Consider the following 24,918-nt stretch of genomic DNA (forward strand, 5'->3'; position numbering starts at 1 on the left):
CAGTAACCTGAAAGCTGATTGTATGACATTCTGTATAGTAGTGTGTATATCTGCCTGCCTCTTATATTTCATCATGATTTGTGTGCATGGGGTTCTCATCTTAAACAAGCGTAATGCTTAATGAGGGTTTCCAGTTTAGTAGACCTTGTATTGTGAATTTGTGCTTCCATGTACTGTTATGTACTGTCATGTACTATTCTCATGTCTTTCTAAATAAACTACATCAATCAATCAATCAATCAAGCTGTAGCTGGCTTGTTTTCATAGACCTGGTTGCTTATTTCTCCCGCAAAATCTGGCAACGCTGGACTTCCGGCATAGTGGTAGCCAATGAAACAAGCGCTCCAAACACAGCTCTGGCCACAGCAAATCACCGAGCCGCTTTGAACTCCTCCCCCGAGGCAAATCATCCAATCGGAGAGTAGTACGGCCACAAACACGGTCCGGGGTAAACAAGTCCATACGAAGTACCATGTGGAGAGAGAGAGAGAGAAGTGATACATGTTAAAACAACCATAAAACCCATTATTAAAACAATATGAGTCTCTTACCTCGCTCTGCTGAGGAGTTCAGCTCTGCAGAATACTGGGAACGCTTCTTCAAGAAGCGTGGAGACAAAGCCTTTGAGTGGTATGGAGATTATAACTCACTGTGCGGCGTGCTGCATAAATACATCAAAACACAAGATAAGGTAAATAAAACAAAACCCTCTTTGACAGGCCTAGCATGCTTCAAGTTTATTGTGTTGATCTAACCCTGATCTGAAAAGTACTCATATTTCTTACTCAAGTAAAAGTATCAAACTGTGAGATAGAAATATTCAGTTACAAATAAAGGTCTGGAATTCAAAATGTACTTGAGTAAAAGTACAAAATTATATGTATTGGCATCAAAATGGACTCAAAGTACCAAAAGCAGAAAGTACTCATTGTGCAGAATGTCCCATTTCAAGTTTTCAAATGTATTAAAATCTTTTGAAACTAGATCTACAAGCTCACAATGCCTCGCATGGCGAAGCATTGTGAGCTTGTAGATCTGCGATTTTCAAATGGCCAAAATGTAAGTAGGGCCGAAGTGGTTAATGTATGTTTTGTAATAATAATCCAAATCTACAAAGTAACTAGTAACTAAACGTTTTCCAAAAAAAATAGTGGAGTAAACGTACAATATTTGCCTCTGAGATGTAAGTGGAGTAAAAGTATTGGAAATACTCAAGTGCAAATACTCAAATGCCTCAAAATTGTACTTAAGTACAGTACTTGAGTACATGTACTTTAGTTACCTTCCACCACTGAATGTATGTACTAGTGTACTATACTGCACGACAGGTCCAGAACAATGTATTCATCAGCACTATGTGTTCTGTTGTTCAGGTGCTGGTGGTTGGCTGTGGTAATTCAGAGCTTAGTGAACAGCTCTATGATGTGGGCTACAAACATCTGACCAACATCGACATCAGTGAGACGGTGGTGACCCATATGAACCAGCGAAATGCAGAGCGACGCCCGGACCTGACTTACCATCAAGTGGATGCCACGCACACGCCCTACGAGGATGCCAGCTTCCAAGCCACGTTGGACAAGGGCACCCTGGATGCCATGGCGTCTGAGGAGGAAGGGGCGCTCGCCAAGAGAATGCTCACCGAGGTGAGAGACCTAGGATTAGAATGTTCCTGTCTAAACAGACAGGTGTACGGAATGCATAGCCGGAAGTAGCCCTGGTCCAGAGCGTTAGTGAGTTCTCTCTAACGCCCTGCCAGGCGCTCGGCTCTGCTCATAGACAAGGAATTTCACTGCCCTGTGAGGGCTCCAACTGTAAAAATAAACAAAACCACTTGTGCTACTCACCGAAACAAAGGCTGTTTTGTGTTGTTGAAAGTCTATTCTCGGAAAGAAAATATTTCACCGTAAGGAAAAATCTAGAAAAATTCCATTGACCAGATCTGTAGAGGACGCAGTGGAGCAACCAAAAACCTTTTTTCCTTCCGGTGAAATATTTGCTTTTCTGGCCAAAAAGTGTATTTTACAGAGAAGGTGGGGTGCCCACCTCCGAGAATAGACTTTCAACAATACAAAACAGCCTTTGTTTTGGTGAGTAGTGAAGTGGTTTTATTTATTTTTACTAAAGTTGGAGCCCTCGCAGGGCGGTGGAATCCCTTGTCCATGAGCAGAGCCGAGCGCCTGGCAGGGCGTTAGAGAGAACTCACTAACGCTCTAGAGAGAACTCACTAACGCTCTAGACCAGGGCTAAGCTCTTAGATTCTATTTCTAATATCTGGAATCTAGAGATGCAATACCAACCCTTGACAGCCCATACATCCAAACAGAAAAGTCCTATCTGATTGTAAACAACAACGTTAAACTCACCAACATTGCAGCTGTACGGAAAGCTTGGATTATCCTCTTTCTATATGCAAAGTGTTTGTTTCATAAAAATCCACCGTAGACATACGGCTACTTTCTGTCAATAAATTCCGTGCAGGTGATTATTTTTCTAAGTGTAGGAATTTGGCAGCGCTCGTTTTCAATAACACAACGTCCTGCTGCCTCCCGCATTATGTGCATTTAGAAACCGGTGGTACGCAGGACCGTTGAGTGATTTCAACACTTAGAAATATTATCACCTGCACGGAATTTCTTGACAGAAAGTAGCTAATAACATGTCTACGGTGGATTTTAATGAAACAAAAACTTTGCAAGCTTTCCATCCAGCTGCAATGTTGGTGAGTTTAACGTTGTTTAATACAATCAGGTAGGACCTTTCTGTCTGGATGTATGGGCTGTCAAGGGTTGGTATTGCATCTCTAGATTCCAGATATAAAAAAATCAATCTAAGAGTTGCTTGCGGCTATGGAATGCAGGTGAAACGTTTGGAGTCATAATATATGTATTGTTTAATAGATATGGTGTGATATGTTGGCATGCAAGTCAGTCACTCGCATGGTAATAGAGCATAATCAACATTATTGTATACATTTTCTTTCCTCACAATATTAGTTAATTTCATTTTTCTTGCAGGTTGGCCGTGTGTTAAGTGTAGGTGGCAGGTACGTCTGTGTGACGCTGGCCCAGGAGAGTGTGATCAGGCTGGCCGTGGAGCACTTTGTTCAGATGGGCTGGGCGGTGAGACTCCACTGTCTGGAGGAAGCGGCGAGTCAGGAGGACTCCTTTGCCCTGCCGGTCTTCGTTCTGATCTGCACCAAGTTCCGACAGCCCATGCCCATGCCTATTCTGGAGTTATGCCTCGGAGAGGATGGAGCCCCGGCCCGCCTCACACAGGTGCCAGAGCTCCTGTCTGCAGTGAAGGAGCGCCAGGCGTACGCTATCCTGAGAAAGAGGCTCCAAACGGGCACGGATGCGACCTCTAACCTCTCGCTCACCCTGTGTGACGTCAAAACGGGTCTGCCCCGATACACTCTCACAGTGCAAGATGGTGCCCCTGGTGCCAAGGTGCCCAGGGCAAATCACTTTGCCATATTTATTGGTGAGTATCGCTGCCTTATGGTCCTAGAAACGACACAGCTTGTTCTCTCTCTCACTCTTACTGGCAAACAATCCTATGTAAAACTGTATGAATAAAGCATAAATACACGTACATAAATAATGGAACATTAAAGCATAAACAACATGAATGTAATGAAAGCATAACTGAAACACAAACACACCTCGCTGACTGCACATAAACCAAAGAGAATGAGTGGGAATCCATGGCCGACAACGGCAACGCACAAAATACATCAATCAATATAAAGAAGACTCATGATAGTAACGTAAATGTTCACACTTACATACCCGCTTTAATTACTTCAGTCTATATTAGTAGCTTATTGACTAGTATTAAAATTCCATTGTCTTTTTTATGTCCAATGTATTTGTATTTAAGTTCATAAAGTTAACATAAGTATAATTAAATGCATTTGAAATTAAACAAAAATGTTTTTTCAATTCCAATTCAAAAATAGCAAAAATAGCAGATCTACAAGCTCAAAAAAACGTGTCGCGACGCGTTTTGAGCTTGTAGATCGGCTATTGTTGCTACTTTTGTGACATAAAATGGCGAAGTACGGCCTCTGGAGTGAGTGTGGAAATATAGTGGCCCTCTCCATCATCAAAGTTACCCACCCCTGGTCTAAGGAGTTTTCCTTTATATCTATGCAGCGAGTGAGTCTTTTTCTGCCAGTTCTGCCTTGAGATTCTGTCACACCTATTGGAGTCAACTTGTGATGTTGTCTGACCGCTCCTCTGCTCTGCTTGACCTTTAGTCCCACAGGGCAGAGAGACCGATTGGCAGTACGGTTCCAGTGAGGGGCGGAGCCAGCTGGCGACCAGCGCTAACTTCAGACGGCTGGTTGTCGTAGCGATGCACAGGAACCAGGAGTACACAGACATGCAGGCCGTCCAAGCAGAGCTCTCGCCGATGGTGATGGACCTCGCTCCTCCTGGTATGCCAGCCAACCATCAGGTAAAAATAATTCATAATTACTGCACATGTGAATTCTTAAAGGAATGCTTTACCCCCAAAATGACTTAAATATGGCTCCAGTATTAACAACAGCAAAACCATGTAAAAAGAAAACTCAAGGGTCCTGTATCCAGTCTGTGTCCTCAATACTTCCCTCATGTGTAAATAGTCTCGCGCGCGAACAAGGAACGTGCCTGGGCATGCGTCACAACAAGCTGTGTTCACGTGCATTCGCCCTCCGAGGCGTGCTCTACGTTTGTGCGTTTTTCCCGGGAAAGTAAAGTAGAGGGAAAATAGTTTTGGAACTAATGAGGACACGGATACAATGCAGGACACTTGTTCTATTACACTGTGAGAGCTGTGTTGGAGTAAAAAACTGTTTTTTTAAAAGTAGTTTGCTGTTGTTTATCCTGACTCATTATGTTCGCTGTGAACAATGTGATTAAAAATAAATCATAAAAAACTAAAATATGAATTCAAGGCTTCACAGGGTGAGTAATTTATAGATGGAAAAAAAGAACATTTTGTGCAATAGTTGTAGAATGATTTCCTCCCCATCCAGGTACCCTTCCTGTCAGTGGGTGGTGAGTTGGGTTGGAGAGAAGTGATCAGTAAAGGTGTGAGTGAGCTGAGTGGGGAGTACTCTGTGGAAGATGTGAGAGGAGAAGATGGAGACCTTTATCGCAGACTGGTCTTCCTGTCTAATGCCGGCCTCGTCCAGTCAGAGAGCCGCCTTTCCCCCCCACATACTGGTCAGTCCTCTTCCTTATTGTTTACTGCACTTTTCTCAGCACTGTTCCTGTTGAACGTGACACTCTAGCAATACATGTTTGACTTATTTGTGTTTTGTGCTCACTCCACAGCATCAAGTCACAAAAAGAAGAACAGAAAGAAGGTCAAACCAACAGCCGCTCCTAAAACGTCCTCTACCTCCCTCTCAGTGGACAGTGGCTTCCTTTGCTGTACTCACCATGAGATCATGGTGGCTGGCTTTGCCATGCTTCAGTTGGGAACACCGCAGAACAAAGGTGTGTGTGTGTGCAAGTTGTTATTTTTTCTTTGTTTTGTGTCTTTGAGTGCTATATATAAGTGACAGCACACTCCTGGACACGATGCAAGAATTTAAATGACAACCAATGTTTCAAATAACGTTTTTGTGTGTGGGCGGGTATTTTTGTTCCATTCTGTTGTGTTTTGATTCTATGTGTCTTTATTTCCTTTTGGTGTATTGTTATCTGTCTGTCATGTCTTTGTAAAAATGTAAGTTACGTTTGTCTTAACCCATTAAGACCTGGAACTTATCTTTAATTTGAGCTAAAAAGCATTATTTTACACTTTGGCTATTCAAAAATAGCAGATCTACAAGCTCATAGCGCGGCACCGAGTGCCGCACTATGAGCTTGTAGATCTGCTATTTTTGAAAAATCATGAACATTTGTGCAAATCTTAGAATATATATTTCTTAAAGCGAACGTTTGTAACTCAAATCCTTGCTTCTGGGGGTCCCCTTTAACTAAATATTTTGAGATGGGGTTCTGCGACCAAATACATATCATTTTGGGGTCCTTCCTTGATATGAAAAAGTTTGAGAACCACTGACATTATAGCAACATACGTTTTTGAGAAAACTGTTTTAGAAGACATTTGGAGAATCGGAACCTCAGGCCTTAAAGGAGAATTCCGGACATTTTAAGAGTTATCTTTGATGTGTCGTTACTCACCTACCGACGTAAAAAGTGGCATTGTTTTTTTCCAGAGATTCCCCTGTCGTCATTTTTTCAACCCCCTCCGTTGTCATAATGGGAGCGCGTGGCTTAGGGAAATTCGTCTATTATAACCGATGCAAAATTATTTTTTTCTCTACTACTACTCATTGTAGAGTCTCATGATAGTCAAACATGCGCTGAAAGTTCCTGAGAGGCTACCGGTAACGCCGAACGATTTAACACTGGTTGCTTGTTTCTCTACCTGGCAACACCAAGTTGCCAGGTTCTGGAAAGAAACAAGCAACCAATGTTAAATCGTTCGGCGTTACCGGTAGCCTCTCAGGAACTTTCAGCGCATGTTTGACTATCATGAGACTCTACAATGAGTTGTAGTAGAGAAAAAAATAACTCTGGACTCTCTGGAACAATGCCACTTTTTACGTCGGTAGGTGAGTAACGACACATCAAAGATAACTCTTAAAATGTCCGGAATTCTCCTTTAATGGGTTAATGAAAATAATCTTTACAAAAAAGAATATACCATCTTTTCATTTTAAATATCACAATGTGCCTGTCTTCTCTGACCAATAACAATGTCCTGCCCCATGTGTCCTCTCCTAGATGTCCCAGTCTCTGTGCTCCTAGTGGGGCTCGGTGGAGGAGGCCTGCCTCAGTTCCTGCGGGACTTTGTCCCCGGTGCCAGCGTCGAGGTCGTGGAGTTAGACCCCGTCATTCTGGACGTAGCAAAGGAATGGTTCGGCTTCCGACCCGATGACCGCTTGACCGTCACGCTCGGCGATGGCCTCCAACGCATCGATGCCTTGGCGAACGAAGGTGAGTGTTCGGGTACAGGTATCAAGTCACAACGAACCAAAGAGAGAGGGAAGGAAAATGGCATTGGAGGACTGCATAATGCAGTGTTGATTTTTTAGACTAAAACTATGACTAAAAATGTTCGTCGACTACCTTTTTTCACTGACGAAAACGACATAAAAACGAATTAAAAACTACGCTACGATGAATAAATCTAATATATAATATATTGACAATTTCGTCAACAAATAAAAACTAGACTAAAATGTTAGAGAGAGGCTAGTGGAGAAGAGATCCAGTAGAACTAAAAGACAAGTCATTTTATGTTTGGTTGCGCTACAGTGTTGCGCTCTGAAAATAGCAGATCTACAAGCTCACAACTCGTCGCAGCGCGACGCGTTGTGAGCTTGTAGATCGGCTATTTTCAGCATGCAACCAAGTGTAAAATCAACCATTATGACGCAATCAAGGCTAAATCAACTGCAGACTAAAATCGTATATTTAGTCGACTAAAACTAGACAAAAACTAAAACATTTCATATGACTAAAATATGACTAAAACTAAATGGAATTTTATTTATTTCAAAAGACTATGACTAATGTCAAAATCAACACTAGCATAATGTGATATTTACAATAATGCAACATTTGTCTACTAGTATTTTTCACTCTAAATTGTCTCCATCAGGCGGACGTCTGTTTGACGCCATCATGTTTGACGTGGACAGTAAGGACACCTCTGTGGGTATGAGCTGCCCTCCCGCTGGCTTTGTAGAAATCTCCTTCCTGAAGAAAGTCTTCGGCCTGCTAACTCCCAGAGGTACAGTATCAATAACAACACATTTAGCTCCTTCCGTCTGTAGGAATCTGTTATCATAATACATTAATTTTTACTTGATTTTAAAACCCATCAAAACCGAGAAAGCATCTGTGTCATTTCAGATTTTAGCGTTGGCTATTAAAAAATGGCAGATATACAAGCTCACAGCGCATCGCTTTGTGCCGTGCTGCGAGCTTGTACATCTGCTATTTTGTTTTACATTTTTGAAAAATCTTGAAAGTGTTGAATCATGAAAAAGCTTGAGAACTACTGATTTAGAAGGCATTTGTAGAATCGGCCTCAGGTCTTAATGGGTTAAATCTACTTCTCTATGTCTCTATGTTGCTCACATTGTATTATTTGTTTATTTGATGCTAGTCCCTCGTTCCTTACATCACTATTCTTCTCCCCCGTCTCTCATCAACCAGGTGTGTTCATGCTGAACCTCGTGTGTCGTGACTCGGTGCTGAGGAAGAGCGTGGTGGAGTGCGTGCGTGGCGTGTTCCCCCGCGTCTTCTCCCAGGGGATCGAGGGGGAGGTGAACGAGGTGCTTCTGTGTTCTCGGGCAGAGAAGGAGTCGGAGGAGGAGGACAGCCCCCAGACCGTCCCTCTGTTCCTCAGCCAGGCAGCCAAGAGTCTGCAGAGTGCGCTATCGAATAACAACTCTCCAGGAACCTCCTCCAGCCCACATATAGACATTGCTGAGATGTTAAAAGGCCTGAAGGTTGCGTGAGGTTTGTGTGTCACCGAGGAAGATGAGATGAATCAATGACTTTGAGCGGAGAGAAGACGGCAAAAGGGAGTGAATATCAGAGCATCTCATTCTAACAATAACCATCACTACAGAGACCATGTTGTGAAGGTGATGAAAATTGTTGAGAGTGGTGGTAGTGGTATTTTGGTTTTGATAAATACAATGGGATGTAAACTCATCATACTGTCAAACATATTACACAATCAGAGGTAAAATATGTTGTTTTTATGTAATACATTTGTTTTGTTTTTCTGCTACCAACATTACATCTAATATTGTGCTCTCTCACACAGAGGGAATCTGGCATGACCCCCCTCCCTAATTAAACCATAAATTGGTGACCTATTGTAGTCTATGACTCCGCTCCAGTGCTACTTTTTTTCCTATTTCAGCTGCCATCAGGAGTAAAGATGTCTCACTAGGTGAACAGGTTGGTTATAATTCTACAGCCACTGGATCAGATTCATCTTGAAAATTAAAACGGCAGCCACTAGAGTCACATATTTTGATATATCACCAATGTTGGTGTAACAACAATACTAGCTGTCACAGCAATACAATAAAAGCTCAAAGATGTTATGAGAGTACACCTTTTATAAAAGGGAACACCTTGATTGATCCTTCAGAGGAAATTCAGTTTCAGTAGATGGTCATACTGAGCACAGTGGGGGATTATATGAGTTTTGCTCAGGGACAGTTCAACAGGGTGGAACGGGGGGTGAATCAGTGACCCTCCCATTCCCAGGCAGCCTCTGCTACTGTGGAACTTAGTTATTTCACATGAGTCATTCTAAATCATGCATTATTTTGTCCTATTAAATCAAATTTTATCGGTGTGACAGTTAGTGTTTGTACATTGTAGGCAGGCGCACACACATGGGGCGGCAGTGGCTCAGGGGTAGAGAGGCCGGTAGAGCGGCTGGAAGCCGTGAGGTTTCCAGTTCGATCCCGGGCTCCCCCAGAAGAGTTACTGTCGAAGTGTCCTTGAGCAAGACACTGAACCCCTAATTGCTCCCGATGAGCAGGTTGGTGCCTTGTATGGTTTCCTCTGCCATCGTTGTGTGAATGTGTGTGTGAAGGGGTGAATGTAATGCATAGTCTATGTAAAGCGCTTTGGATAAAAGCGCTATATAAATGCACCATTTACCATTTTACCATTTATACGTATACAGTAAATGCGAGTAACCTGACTCCGCCAGAAGGAAGAGGCCTGTGTCACATTTGTTCATACCGCCCCCATCTGGCAGAGTCAGGTTAAAGGAGTAGTTCACCCAAAAAATGACTTATTTTCTATCAATTGCACACCCCATGAAGCCTTGAAGCCATGGATTTATTTTAGTTTTTGTGGCATTCCTAAGCCAATAATTTGATTCCCGTCTCCTACCGGCTAATGTATCCGGTAGGAGACACAAAGTAGATTATTTGTGTCTCCTACCGGATACACACCCGGTCATCAAATTATTGGCTTAGGAATGCCACCAAAACAAAAATAAATCCATGAATTCAAGGCTTCATGGGGCGTGCAATTGATAGAAAATAAGTATTTTTTTGGGTGAACTCCTCCTTTAAACTGCGAGGTCATGGGCTCGGAATCGGATTCATGCTGAATTCCATCTTTGTCTATCTTCTCTTGCCCGTCTCCCCTCACGGTAGTACAAACAAAACAAACGCTTCAAAAACATCTTAAATATATGTGAGATATTAGCCTGTCTGTTTAACCAACCTTTCTGTTAGTGCATAAAGGGGAAATAATAATTATTACCTCATTAAGATGCAGATTTAGTCATTTTCACTGTGAAAAGCGTTGTTCCCTTGTTTGCATATAGAAGCCCCTTCCCCTAAAGTGAGTTTAGAATGTAGTGTACTACTCGGTGCACCGTGTCATTGCCAAAGAATGCAGCAGTGTTATTTACAGTAGATGAATCGTGCCCCATGGTTACAGTTGCAGACTTGCAGTCATATGGGTGTGCAGCACTGTGCAACCTTACTCCCACTAACTGTGTAGTGTAAGGCTATGTAGGCTATGGCCATGGAGGACAACATGTTTGGTGTCTGGCAAGTCAAATTACTATCATAGTTGGCTGCAGATTCTGTCTATGTTTTGCATTGCGTTGCCGACAGTGGTGGAAAGTAAATAAGTACAATGTTGAGGTATTTATACTTTACTTGAGTATTTCCAATACTTTTACTTCTACTTCACTACATCTCAGAGACATATAATATATAATACTTTGTTGATTTTGATGATTATTACAAAACATACATTAACCACTTCAGTCCCTATATACATTTCAGCCATTTGAAAATAGCAGATCTGCAAGCTCACAAGCTTGTAGATCTGCTATTTTATACATTTGAAAACTTGAAATTGGACATTCTGCATGAGTACTTTTACTTTTGGTACTTTAACTAAATTTGTAGCCACTTTCATACTTTTGTACTTTTACTCAAGTACATTTTGAATTCCGGACTTTTACTTCAGAGTATTTCTACATTGCAGTATTGATATTTTTACTAAGTAAGAAACGTGAGTACTTTTTCCACCACTGTTTAAAGTTGACAGCTGATATTTGCGCATGCGCAGGCCAGGAAACCTCAGACCGTTTACAGTAGCTGTCAAAATAGAAATGTTGTCTAGTTGTAGACACGACTGACTGCTCGAAGCTATACTAGCCTGTTAAAAGCTAACTGAAAGTTTAATGAAAACTGTCCAGATCTAAATATACTGCTATCAGTCTTCCTGTTTAGATTGGAGTATCTGAGAGATGTGAGGAACTTTGGGTGTGTTTGTAAGTGTAACCACAACCTCGAATAGCCTCAAACAGATCGAGGCAGGACTCGTCTGCTCTGCTTGGTCGCGGTGCAGTTTGTTTAAGTTGGACAGTTTCTTTTCGTTTTTAGTTGTTGTTTTTTTAGTTTTTTAGTTTTTAGTTAAAAAAAAAAGAAACTTTTTTTTAAACTTTTGTTTTTAGTTAAAAAAAAAATCTTTTATTTTTATAATTGTTTTATAATTAATTTTTGGACGTTTCTTAATGTTTTTTGTTTTTTTTAAGTTAAATGATCGAATATATAGTTCGAAGCAGGTCTTATTAACTATGTTAATCCTTTGGCTGGTGTAGATCATAGAGTTATATATATATGTATATATATGGTGTAGAACTGCGATCAAATAGTATTTACAGTCGGTAGGGCTCAGGCTGCGTTGCGATGGGCAACCATGGGATGGAGGAGCTGATCCCGCTGGTCAACCGTCTCCAGGACGCCTTCAGCTCCATCGGCCAGCGGTACAGCCTGGAGGACCTGCCGCAGATCGCTGTGGTGGGCGGCCAGTCCGCGGGGAAGACCTCCGTCCTGGAGAACTTTGTGGGAAGGTAAAAAAAAAACACGCACTTCTACAGTTCCCAAATGACCCAATAGCACCGCCGACTGCTACTGTAACCTACCAGTTTCCAATAGACCAATTATTTGTTTAGTAACATTGAGACTGGATGCACAGGTGATTGTTTCATGCAATCAATTCTTAACCTGTTGTTTCGGGGTGCGCTGAACCCCCTCTTGTGTGTTGGTTAGTGAGGCGCGTCCTAGCGAGACATGACAGAATGGGATTCATTTGGAGCCAGTGTGACGTTGTCTGTTAAGGGGTCTATAGGCAACAAGTCAGCCTATAACTATTAGATTTGTGTATTGAAGTCATGGAATGGAGACTGGAAGAGAACTCTCATTATGATCAAGATGTGTTGGGCAGACCTGTTTGTGATGAATGATGATAGACATGTCCTGTTTTGTTGTGGCCCTGAAACATGACTGACTGTCATATCACGACAGTCATGGATGAACTTAAACGTGGTGTTTGCAATATAAAGTGCTTACCCCATGGCCATGGATGTTACAATTATGTACGGGCACTCAGAAGTAGCCGTGTGTTCCGTATTGTTCAATACAAAGCATTTTAATTGATTGGTGGCCATTTTCTCAGAGTTATAATGCCTCAGAGTGCAATACACCTCCAAACCGATAGGGTCGCGTAGTTGAAAGTATACGGAGGAAATAGCCACCGGTCGGATTAAATTGCTTGTTATTAAACAATACGGAACATACGGGTACTTTTGAGGGCCCGTACATCATTTTAACATCTGTGGCCATGGAATAAGCACTTTATATTTGGAATTTGAATGTTTATGTAGATGTACTGGGCATACATGGAGAAAGTGCAAACACCAGATTGAAGTTCATCCATGACTGTCGTGACAGACGACCATCTTGTGATCTATGGCTAGTTTTGTTGTAAACCAGTGGTTCTCAAAGTGGGGTCCGAGGACCCCTGGGGGTCCCCAGCAAAATTATGAATAGTTTGGAACCACAATGGACACTTAACAAGTTTGTAACTCTGACAGCTAGAAATAGGGGTCCATTTGGGTCCATTTGTAGCTTACACTGTCTGAATTATTATGGGGGTACGTGGCCCTAATGCATAGCAAACTGGGGGTCCTTGAATTTAAAACGTTTGAGAATCACTGTTGGAAACAATGCTTATTTGTACTTCATTATTTAATATTGCGCCATTCATACAACTGTACCTCCAATAGGCTACCATGATGTTCCATTGCTCCTAATTATGGCTTTAGAAGACTGGTGGTAGATGCCTGAGATGGCGATGTCTTTGTGACAATGGCCAGCCCAGTAGCTTATCTCACTGGCGAGGTCCTTAGGCGTCTGTGTGTGTGAGGCAGACCAGGCCCTCAATGGGAAATGGAGGGAGAAGGTACATTGCAACATGAAAAGAGTAAAGATTTTAACCTGCTAGCAGTTTCGTCGACTAAAACTATGACGAAAAATGTTCGTCGACTACCTTTTTTCACTGACAAAAACTCAATAAAAACTCAATAAAAACTAAGCTATGATGACTAAAACTAAGACTAAATATATTGACAATTTCATCAACAAATAAAAACTAGACTAAAATGTTAGGGAGGGATCTAGTGGAGAAGACAAGTCATTTTATGCTTGTTTGCACTCGGGTGTTGTGCTCTGAAAATAGCAGATCTACAAGCTCACAAAGCGTTGCGCTGCTACGCGTTGTGAGCTTGTAGATCGTCTATTTTCAGCATGCAACTAAGTGTAAAATCAGCCATTACGACGCCATCAAGGCACCGCCAACATACATTTTAGTCGACTAAATCAACTGTAGATTTAGTCGACTATAATCTTATGATATTTAGTTGAATAAAACTAGACTAAAACTAAAACATTTCAGATAACTAAAATATGACTAAAACTAAATGGAATTTTATTCAAAAGACTATGACTAAAACTACATAAAAATTTGCTGTCAAAATCAACACTGGGGAGAAGGTACATTGCAACATGAAAAGAGTAAAGATTTTAACCTGCTAGCCATCCAGGAAACCAGATATGAGCTGAACAGGGCTTTGTGATCTTGTTCTAATGATATCATTGTTGGCAAATGGCAAATGGACAGTAAATTCAATACATAAATCACCATGAAAATCATTAAATTATGTTACATCCACAATATGCCTTCTTTTCCGAGTTGTTGGTTTTGAATAATGCCTTGCTGCTGCTGAATATAGGTCATGCCAGGCCAGCGTAGCGTAGAGGAATGCTAGTGAATGAACCAGCAGTTCAAGTTGAAGGATAATTGAATTCCCACTGTGTCCAACCCTGGACAATAGAAGTGAACTCTGGTAAGAGAGTAGGCCTATTTGTCCAGAATGTCCACAACATGTTGCTGGCGTTTGCCTTCCTGACTGTGTCTTGCTATCTAAGTAGTTCAACTGAACAATGAAACAACGTTCTTTATTTGTCTCTGTCGTGTGTGTTATGACAACTGGTGGTTCCTGTGCCTGCTGTTTTGATCTGTGGAAGGCTAAAGCGTAAACTTCCTGTTGCAAAGTCTTGTAGGGGAAGAAGTCTCGGACAAAACGCATTAGCTATGTACTGTAGTCTATTGTTTTTGTTACAGCAGCCACAGTTTTGCTTTCATTCTTGAGATAAACACTTACTTAATTGCAAAGATATTATTATTTTCTTTTTTTTTGTTTTGGAATAATAGTACCTTAGCTAACCCACTACTATTAGTGACATTTACTGCAGTGCAGAGGCTATTCTAAGTTCAGACCTTATGGGGGTTCAACCCCTAAGCCATATACATTGATATTTTTCTATTATGGCCTATTTTAATTTACAATGATACTTTGCATTGATTACTACTAAGTGATGTAATGAGTTTTACACCACACATGTGAAATGTGACTAATAATCGTTCACATTACATGCATGCAAATTATTGCATACAATATTACAATAGATACATGTGTTCTGGTGTTTATTTACCTTGTATAAAGCTAAAGCTAGCTGTATAAAGCTAACATAACAGAAAAAACATGCCATTAATATACCATGAGCGAAGAGAGAGTTTAGCATTTATACAAGGTAGACACCACCTCAGCTAAAAGTTGTATCTATCAACAACAAAAAAGCACCCAAAAACGGCACATATTTACAGTACATGATTAAGTCCAATTTCTGTTGGTTAGTGTACAGTTAAAGTCATGCTTAGATTATTATGGCAGTATTGATTGATTGATTGAATACTTTATTAACAGTTTGATAAAAAGAACTGTTCCATATACAAAAGGATGCTAAAAGGATAAACCCAAAGAAAACACTATGGCTTGTTTCCATTGGGTCTGTGTATTCAATTCATCGAAACATTTAAAGACAAACAATAATATGCAAAAATATCATATAAACGAGTAGTAAAATATGTACAGTAAACAGTTGGGGGGTGGGGGGTGTTGGGCATTTCTGGTGATAAGCTTAGACTTTTAACAGGGGTCAGTCACAAATTGCATCCACCTGTAGGTGCTCTTATAGAGCGGTTTTGAAGGAGAGTAAGGAATCACACTTTTTTATGACTGTTGGTAGGGCATTCCACATTCTGGTCTCATAGCAGTAGAACAAATGTAACCCCTTGTTTGAGCTAAATTTGGGTTGAACGAGAATGGTGGAGCTCCCTCTGGTGTTGTGCTTGTGAGCGTCTTTAACGTTTTTGAAGTACAGGTACATGGGTGTCTTTGTGGTGTAGTGTATCTTGTAGACCAGACCATTGCATTAAGTTGCTGTGCTCTGTCCTCTACCCTGAGCTATCCCACCCTAGCATAATGAGCAGGCATTAAATGAGTGAGCAGATGTGAGGCCAAGCAGTAGCCTGATAGTTTGTTTTGGGATGTCTGGAGCCTTGTTTTTAAGGCCTTTGTGGTGCTATGGCGCCATGAGGTGCATGCATAGTCAAAGTGACAAATGGATGAGTCCTCAGTGTATTCCTACTGACCAGAGAGGAGATCCTGTACAAAAATCTTCTTCTTTGGTTTTTATTGATGACTTTAGTTGCCATATTGTCACTGGAAAGACTTTCCTCTAAAATACAACCCAGATAGGTGATTTCCTCTTTTCTTGTGATAACATTGTCAACCACTTTGACTGTGAAGCCATCGGCCTTGCAGAGGTTTATATTTGACCCATAGAGAATGAATTCAATTTTACCCAGGAGTAATGACAGTTTGTTATCAGCAAGCCAGGTGCAGATTTTACCGAGTTCAGAGCTAAGGGCTTTTTCTACCTGCAATTTGTCCTTGTCCGAGACCAGGAGAGCCGAGTCATCCACGTACAACAAGAACAAATTGCAGTCACAAGCTGATGTCATGTTGTTCATATATATTAGGATAGAGGGTAAAGATAGAGGGTGCTGGCCTGACGTTTCATGTAAAACGACATGGTGGGACCGTAAGAGTGTGCATTGGCATTTGGCAGTGCACATGGCTGTCATTGGCTGCTTGCCGCCATTGTCTGTGCAGGCGCGGAAATCCCGGGGGGAACGGGGGGGTTTTCAGATTGGACCCCCCCAAGTCATTTAGAATAATACAAATAAATGTTAAAATAATTTAAAAAAAAAAATTAAATCAGTAACATAACCCTAATCTAACCCTAACCCTAAAAGCCGAAATAAAGTAACAAAAAAACTAAAAGAAACGAAAAAAAACAGCAATTTCGGTCCCCACCCCCTTTGCGCGCGGCCGACCCCCCCCCCCCCCAGCCCCAAGCCAGATCACCGCCCCTGTGTCTGTGTCCTTGTGTGTTTCAATTTCCTCCTTCATGCTCTTCCCTGTCTCTTCTTCCTCACTCAGGGACTTCCTCCCCCGGGGTACAGGAATCGTCACCCGCCGGCCTTTAATTCTGCAGCTTGTCAGTGCGAGCACAGGTATCTAAAACACACAATGCTGCACATACACACCATTCGTTCAGTCTCATTCTCCAGTGTATCTGTAACTCACTGTACCGTACGTGCCACCGCCGTTCTGACCGATATGCCCACACAGTATATTATGGAGATCTGTGTGTCTGTCATGTCCCTTTTATTCCCATATATGGAGATCCCTGACACACACACACACACACACACACACACACACACACACACACACACACACACACACACACACACACACACACACACACACACACACACACACGGCAGCTTCACACGTTGTGATTCACAGAGAGAATTTTGTTTAGAAGGATAGAATAGTTCACTACTGAGGCTAAATATGGGCCAAATAACAAATACAAATGTATACTAAACAATTAAAAGTACACTGTCCAAAGGCGACAGGCATGATCGATTTTTGGACATGAAATGTGTATGAAATTGGAGACGTGGTGTGCTAGAACATAGCAGAAACAAATCATTTACCAGAATGACCCGGAAGTCGGCCCTGTAACTGTAGTGTAACACACGATTGTATTAGTTATAGCATTGGTTCTCAAAGTGGGGTCCGGGGGGAGGTACCATGGGATCCCGAGAAAAATGTGTTAATATAATATATATTTATATATATTTATTTATAATATATACTTTAAATATATTTGATACTTTAGCTATTAAAACATTGCAGATACAAGCTCTGCATCTACAAGCTGCATCTACAAGCTCATAGCGAGTCACTTCGTATCCACGCTATGAGCTTGTAGATCTGCTATTTTTGAAAAAATCCCTGGCACAAAATATTTTTGAGATAGGGGGTCCGCAGCCAAATACATGAAAAAGTTTGAGAACCACTGAGTTAAAGGATAGGATAGGATAGAATAGGATAGGATGGGACATACTGGCTGTCATGGCATACAGCATAGTTAACCAGCAGATGGCAGTATAGGGCCTTTAACACTGAGGGGAGTCAGCATGGTGGTCTGGGGAGAGACTGAGGTTGTGACAGCAGTGGAACACATTCAACCAGTGATGGAAAAAATACTCCGATATTTTACTTAAGTAAAAATATTAATACTGCAATACAGAAATACTCCGTTACAAGTAGAAGTCCGGAATTCAAAATGTACTTGAGTAAAAGTACATAAGTATTGGTATCAAAATGTACTTAAAGTACCAAAAGTAAAAGGACTAAAATGTTTGAAAATAGCAGATCTACAAGCTCACAGCATGTCGCATCCTGACGCGTTGTGAGCTTGTAGATCTGCTATTTTCAAATAGCCTAGGTATAAAATAGGGCTGAAGTGGTTAATGTTTGTTTTATAATGTAATAATTTATATCCGCAAAGTAACTAGTAACTAAAGTTTTCTAATAATTGTAGTGGAGTAAAAGTGCAATATTTGCCTCTGAGATGTAGTGGAGTCCACCGGAGAGTCGGGTGACAGCCGGAATCTAGACGGCATCCGGGAGCAGTTTGGGTTGGCGCCCCAGTCTGTGTCTTCCGTGAGGAAGAAGCCCAACAAATCCACGGTGAGGCCTTTGGGAGGACCATTCAAGTAAGACGCAAGGGAGCCTGCAGTACCACCACGGGTCATGGTGGTCATTGCAGTACCATCACGGGCCAAGACACCATCACACCAGAATGAAATGTTTGGAGCAGGGGAGTCTGGTGCAACGCTCAGGTCCTGGACCTGGTGAGACGAAGGAGGAGCCCGGCCAGGAGTCAACCCACAGAGCCTAGTCCCTCCACGTGCCAGAGCCTCCCCGAGTCCCGGCAGAGTATTTCCGGAGAAGCGGACTGAGTGGCCCTGTCTTGCCCTATAGGACTGACCGTGGGTAGCTACTGGGACGTAAGTCGAGGCTTGATCAACCTTGGCTGGGTCACCTGGGGGAGGGTGTATGTTGCGAGACCCGAAACATCCTATGACCCCAGGCTACAACACTGATGATACGTCCCAGGTGCATCCATGTGATGTTTTTCGTTATAGTTATTCTATTTATAGTGGCTCATAGGAATTTATAGACTACGTGACAACCAGGAATAGACTGGTGACCACCGGAGAGTCGGGTGACAGCCGGAATCTAGACGGCATCCGGGAGCAGTTTGGGTTGGCGCCCCAGTCTGTGTCTTCCGTGAGGAAGAAGCCCAACAAATCCACGGTGAGGCCTTTGGGAGGACCATTCAAGTAAGACGCAAGGGAGCCTGCAGTACCACCACGGGTCATGGTGGTCATTGCAGTACCATCACGGGCCAAGACACCATCACACCAGAATGAAATGTTTGGAGCAGGGGAGTCTGGTGCAACGCTCAGGTCCTGGACCTGGTGAGACGAAGGAGGAGCCCGGCCAGGAGTCAACCCACAGAGCCTAGTCCCTCCACGTGCCAGAGCCTCCCCGAGTCCCGGCAGAGTATTTCCGGAGAAGCGGACTGAGTGGCCCTGTCTTGCCCTATAGGACTGACCGTGGGTAGCTACTGGGACGTAAGTCGAGGCTTGATCAACCTTGGCTGGGTCACCTGGGGGAGGGTGTATGTTGCGAGACCCGAAACATCCTATGACCCCAGGCTACAACACTGATGATACGTCCCAGGTGCATCCATGTGATGTTTTTCGTTATAGTTATTCTATTTATAGTGGCTCATAGGAATTTATAGACTACGTGACAACCAGGAATAGACTGGTGACCACCGGAGAGTCGGGTGACAGCCGGAATCTAGACGGCATCCGGGAGCAGTTTGGGTTGGCGCCCCAGTCTGTGTCTTCCGTGAGGAAGAAGCCCAACAAATCCACGGTGAGGCCTTTGGGAGGACCATTCAAGTAAGACGCAAGGGAGCCTGCAGTACCACCACGGGTCATGGTGGTCATTGCAGTACCATCACGGGCCAAGACACCATCACACCAGAATGAAATGTTTGGAGCAGGGGAGTCTGGTGCAACGCTCAGGTCCTGGACCTGGTGAGACGAAGGAGGAGCCCGGCCAGGAGTCAACCCACAGAGCCTAGTCCCTCCACGTGCCAGAGCCTCCCCGAGTCCCGGCAGAGTATTTCCGGAGAAGCGGACTGAGTGGCCCTGTCTTGCCCTATAGGACTGACCGTGGGTAGCTACTGGGACGTAAGTCGAGGCTTGATCAACCTTGGCTGGGTCACCTGGGGGAGGGTGTATGTTGCGAGACCCGAAACATCCTATGACCCCAGGCTACAACACTGATGATACGTCCCAGGTGCATCCATGTGATGTTTTTCGTTATAGTTATTCTATTTATAGTGGCTCATAGGAATTTATAGACTACGTGACAACCAGGAATAGACTGGTGACCACCGGAGAGTCGGGTGACAGCCGGAATCTAGACGGCATCCGGGAGCAGTTTGGGTTGGCGCCCCAGTCTGTGTCTTCCGTGAGGAAGAAGCCCAACAAATCCACGGTGAGGCCTTTGGGAGGACCATTCAAGTAAGACGCAAGGGAGCCTGCAGTACCACCACGGGTCATGGTGGTCATTGCAGTACCATCACGGGCCAAGACACCATCACACCAGAATGAAATGTTTGGAGCAGGGGAGTCTGGTGCAACGCTCAGGTCCTGGACCTGGTGAGACGAAGGAGGAGCCCGGCCAGGAGTCAACCCACAGAGCCTAGTCCCTCCACGTGCCAGAGCCTCCCCGAGTCCCGGCAGAGTATTTCCGGAGAAGCGGACTGAGTGGCCCTGTCTTGCCCTATAGGACTGACCGTGGGTAGCTACTGGGACGTAAGTCGAGGCTTGATCAACCTTGGCTGGGTCACCTGGGGGAGGGTGTATGTTGCGAGACCCGAAACATCCTATGACCCCAGGCTACAACACTGATGATACGTCCCAGGTGCATCCATGTGATGTTTTTCGTTATAGAGTAGAAGTAAAAGTATAGACAATTGGAAATACTCCAGTAAAGTAAAAAATACCTCAAAATTGTACTTAAGTACAGTACTTAAGTAAATGTACTTAGTTACTTTACACCACTGCATTCAACTCATGTGTGGACTGTGTGGAGCTACTAGAGACACACACACACACACACACACACACACGCACACGCACACGCACACGCACACACACACACGCAGTGTTCTGCATCTTTGCCTCAGCTGTAGAGCTGCAAGGTAGTGGTATGGATGACATGTGGCATGCCACAAATATCTTTCCTACGCTGTAAAATCCTGACAGGTCCATTTGGTTCCATTTGCACACTCTCAGAATTACAAAATGGCTAATTAACACTGCAAAAGCTTGGTTGGAGCAGTATAAGGGTCAATGTGGGTCCATCTCAGAGTCACAAATGGATAAATGAACAGCGGGGATTCTTACTGTGTGTAGAGAGGCTTGGTTTTCATGTAAGTGGAAAAACATAAATAGGATTTAAAAATCTTGCTCTGTCATTACGTGCTCTTTTTGTGGCCTGACTGTCAGGGAAGGGAAACATCTGTGTAAATTGGATGGTGGATTCCAGAGCTCACCAGCCACTTGCGCTTGTCTCAAATCTTTGCTTCTGGGGGGATTCTACAAATGTCTTCTAAATCCTAACAGTTTTTTGAAAAAAACGTATGTTGCTGTAATAATATCAGTGGTTCTCAAACTTCTTCATGTCAAGGACCCCCAAAATTATATGTAGTTGGCTGCGGACCCCCATCTCAAAATATGTTGTTTCAGGGACCCCCAGAAGTAAAGATTTTAGTTAAAAACGGTGGCTTTAAAAAATACATATATTCAAAGTAAATGTTCAAAGTTTCAAAAATAGCAGATCTACAAGCTCATAGCACTCGGTGCCGCCCTATGAGCTTGTAGATCTGCTGTTTTTGAATAGCCAAAGAAATCTAAAAATGACAGAGATGCTTTCCCGGCCTTAAATGGTTAATAAATTAACCTTTAAAGATGAACACTGCAGGACACGTCGGTGGTTGACCGGCCGATGAGTCGACTGTGTGGTTGCAATGTTCCCGGTTTGATTCCAGATAGAGACGTGTGTTGCATGTCATTCCCTCCTCACTATCCGCAGCTTCCTGCAGTATCCAAATAAAGCAAAAAAGCTGTGGAAAAAAAGATGATCACCGCTCACCTTCCTTACTTCCTTACTCATACTGAACCATCATTTACTAGTATTACCCAAGGGTTGTTTTTCATTTCCCACCCTGACTATCTTTTTTCCAGAACATGGAGAATTTCTCCACTGTAAGGGGAAGAAGTTCACAGACTTTGATGAGATCCGCGAGGAGATCGACATGGAGACGCAGAGACTTACAGGATCTAACAGAGGCATCTCTCCTGTTCCCATCAACCTACGGATCTACTCACCGCACGGTAACAAAGCTATTGTTTTCTTTTTGCGTTCGTGGCTTTTCGACATGGGCGCAGGCACGTGCACAAATAGACATTAAAGGGGGCTTGAGCCCCTGCCCTTTTACCCGTCTGTAAAAGTGTCCTCTCTCCAGACCCTGAATGTAGCACTTTACTTGTTTGAAAGAAGTGCAAATGCCCCCCTTTCCATGCCCGTGCCTGAATGCAGCATTCAAGATATTTGCCTTTTCCAAACTCTCCTGAACTTGAATGCAGCATTTTATGTTGAAAGATATTGCATATCCAGTATTGGCTTGAATCCTGATTATACTTAGTGGAATGCGGCGTCACGCACCGAAAATAGCTGATCTCCAAGCTCACAACGCGTCGCAGCGTGACGCGTTGTGAGCTTGGAGATCAGCTATTTTCACCAAAAGTGCCCTTTTAGAAATTTCAGCACCTGCCCCTCTAACATTCTCTGCACGTCCCTGAGCATGGTGTATTCATTCCAATCGTGTCTGCTTATACCTTTCAGCGATAATAATGCAACCTGCATCCCTCTATGTCAGGTGTGGGCAACTTTGATGATGGAGAGGGCCACTATATTTCCACACTCACTCCAGAGGGCCACATTGCATTATACTGTCGGGCAGACACCTCTTATCTCCGTATTTAAACCTTTTTCGTAAATTAATACACAAAAGTAGCCAAAATAGCCGATCTACAAGATCAAAACGCGTCGCACTGCGACGCGTTTTGATCTTGTAAATCTGCTATTTTTGAATTTGAATTTGAAGTAAAATTTGTATTTAATTTCAAATGCATTTAGTTATACTTACTGTACTGTATGAAAAAGACAATAGCATTTTAATACTAGTCATTAAGCTACTAATATAGACTGAAGTAATTAAAGCGGGTCATGTTTGCATGTTTGGAATAGTAACAGCTGAAATCAATTATGTATCAGTATTATGATATTAACCTGCGGGCCACATTAAGTGAAGGTGGGGGCCGCATGTAGCCCCTGGGCCGCCAGTTGCCCATGTATGCTCTATGTACTGTATATGTTCAGCTGTACTTGTGTGTGTGTGTGTGTGTGTGTGTGTGTTCTCAGTGCTGAACCTAACTCTAGTGGACCTGCCCGGCATCACAAAGGTACCGGTGGGTGAGCAGCCAGCGGACATAGAGTATCAGATAAGAGACATGATCATGCAGTTCATCTGCAAGGATAACTGTCTGATCCTGGCCGTGACGCCGGCCAACATCGACCTGGCCAACTCTGACGCGCTCAAACTGGCCAAAGACGTTGACCCACAGGGTAAGTGTTGCAAGTGGCAATGTGTATCATTTATTTCAGTATTCCCTCCATATTTGTGCAAGAATAACTTCTCTTCTGGGGGTCCCCTGGCACAAAACATCTTCAGATGGGGGTCAGCTGCCAAATACATATGAATTTGGGGGTCCTTGACATGAAAATGTTTTGAGAACCACTGGTTTAAGTGGATAAGGCATATATATGCATGGCCAGTGCGTTCATAGCTCTGTAGACATTCCCAAGAGAAAAATGCTTTTGAAAAAATCTGGTGGATATTTTACATGAATGTGGCCTCTTTCATAGAAATGATGACTTACAGTATGTGGCCATACTGTGCATATGCTTCTATGCTGAAAAGCACCCATTTCCTATGCCTTTGGCATACAGTATGTATGGCATGTTTACCATTCAAACCGCAGCTTGTAATGAATTACTTAAAATGTCCTCTCAGAACTAGGGGTGTGCCGATATATCGTTCCGTGATATATCGCAATACGTTTTCGTGACGATATGTATCGTTTTGGCGTTTTTGGAAAAAAATAAATAATAATAATGCAAAAACAGAAGTAATTGTTTGTCATTTCATTTGCTTCCCCCCCCATATATTTTCATAATAAAAAAGTGCCATATATCGTATCGTATCGATATCGTGAGCCCAATATCGTGTATCGTATCGTGAAATCGGCACACCCCTACTCAGAACTATATCATATAATCTATGAGTTGAATGTAGCTCTGTATTGTCTTCTATTGAATGATGTTCTAATCTATTCATACATTTAAAGGACAACTTTGTTTTTTTACAACCAAGGTTTATGTTTTAGATTGTAATTAAAGTAAATAAAAGATGAGTGTTAAATTTTCAATTTACTGCTTTCTAAGTTTTAGCAATTTTCTCGATATTCTTTACAGTGGGCGGGGGCATTCTGTCCGGTGGCTAAATATGTATTTTTTTACATAATGACCCCGCGTTTTCTTTATTATTATTTACAGTAGCTCTTCTAGCCCCCAATAACTCACATCTGGCCATCAAAGACCACAGGACCTTTTTTATTGTGTAAAAAAGACATATTTAGCCACCGGACTACTGTAAAAAAGATCGCGAAAATTGCTAAAACTATAGAAAGAAGAAAGAATAACACTCATCTTTTATTTACTTTAATTACAATCTAAAACATAAACCTTGGTTGTAAAAAAACAAAGTTGTCCTTTAAACACATTGTGCTTAATGTGTATTGTTTAATATATCCTACAGGCCAGAGAACCATTGGGGTTATTACCAAGCTTGACCTGATGGATGAAGGGACGGACGCTCGGAACATACTGGAGAACAGACTGCTTCCCCTGCGCAGAGGTGTGTGTGTGTGTGTGTGTGTGTGTGTGTGTGTGTGTGTGTGTGTGTGTGTGTGTGTGTGTGTGTGCGCTCGCATGTGCGTATGTGTGTATTTGTTAATGTACATGCGT

At 42.7% G+C, this 24,918-nt stretch overlaps 2 protein-coding genes across 4 annotated transcripts in view; both read left to right on the top strand.

Annotated features, from left to right (window-relative positions):
- The first annotated feature begins 471 nt into the window (after positions 1-471).
- Positions 472-9,869, top strand: mettl13 (methyltransferase 13, eEF1A lysine and N-terminal methyltransferase). Of its 2 annotated transcripts, XR_013933248.1 has the most exons (10): positions 472-691; positions 1,374-1,646; positions 3,018-3,483; positions 4,262-4,461; positions 5,024-5,213; positions 5,325-5,489; positions 6,789-7,001; positions 7,669-7,800; positions 8,229-8,681; positions 9,818-9,869. XR_013933248.1 is itself a non-coding variant. In XM_080429980.1 (9 exons), exons 1-9 carry the CDS (start codon positions 539-541, stop codon positions 8,531-8,533), a joined length of 2,097 nt encoding a protein of 698 aa, XP_080286106.1. In that variant the 5' UTR covers positions 472-538; the 3' UTR covers positions 8,534-8,895. The 2 variants fall into 2 exon arrangements, 1 of the variants encoding a protein (XP_080286106.1); XM_080429980.1 differs by lacking the exon at positions 9,818-9,869 and having other exon boundaries at positions 8,229-8,895.
- A 1,753-nt stretch (positions 9,870-11,622) lies between these two features.
- dnm3a (dynamin 3a) overlaps positions 11,623-24,918 on the top strand; it is a 49,951-nt gene continuing 36,655 nt past the window's right edge. For both annotated transcript variants that reach the window (XM_080431467.1, XM_080431468.1), the window contains exons 1-5: positions 11,623-11,925; positions 16,762-16,835; positions 22,014-22,163; positions 23,254-23,457; positions 24,710-24,808. In XM_080431467.1, the coding sequence (XP_080287593.1) occupies positions 11,762-11,925; positions 16,762-16,835; positions 22,014-22,163; positions 23,254-23,457; positions 24,710-24,808 (691 nt within the window). In that variant the 5' untranslated portion in view covers positions 11,623-11,761. The remainder of the gene's footprint in view (positions 11,926-16,761; positions 16,836-22,013; positions 22,164-23,253; positions 23,458-24,709; positions 24,809-24,918) is intronic.

Source organism: Gymnoscopelus braueri (genome assembly GCF_963280865.1).
Source record: "Gymnoscopelus braueri genome assembly, chromosome: 6".
Taxonomy (NCBI): domain Eukaryota; kingdom Metazoa; phylum Chordata; class Actinopteri; order Myctophiformes; family Myctophidae; genus Gymnoscopelus; species Gymnoscopelus braueri.

Bases quoted from the DNA above. Each gene is read 5' to 3' on its own strand.
- mettl13 (XM_080429980.1), top strand. From the start codon at position 539: ATGAGTCTCTTACCTCGCTCTGCTGAGGAGTTCAGCTCTGCAGAATAC. The intron at 3,484-4,261 runs GTGAGTATCGCT...CTTGACCTTTAG, and splicing joins TCACTTTGCCATATTTATTG to TCCCACAGGGCAGAGAGACC. The intron at 7,002-7,668 runs GTGAGTGTTCGG...TGTCTCCATCAG, and splicing joins CGATGCCTTGGCGAACGAAG to GCGGACGTCTGTTTGACGCC.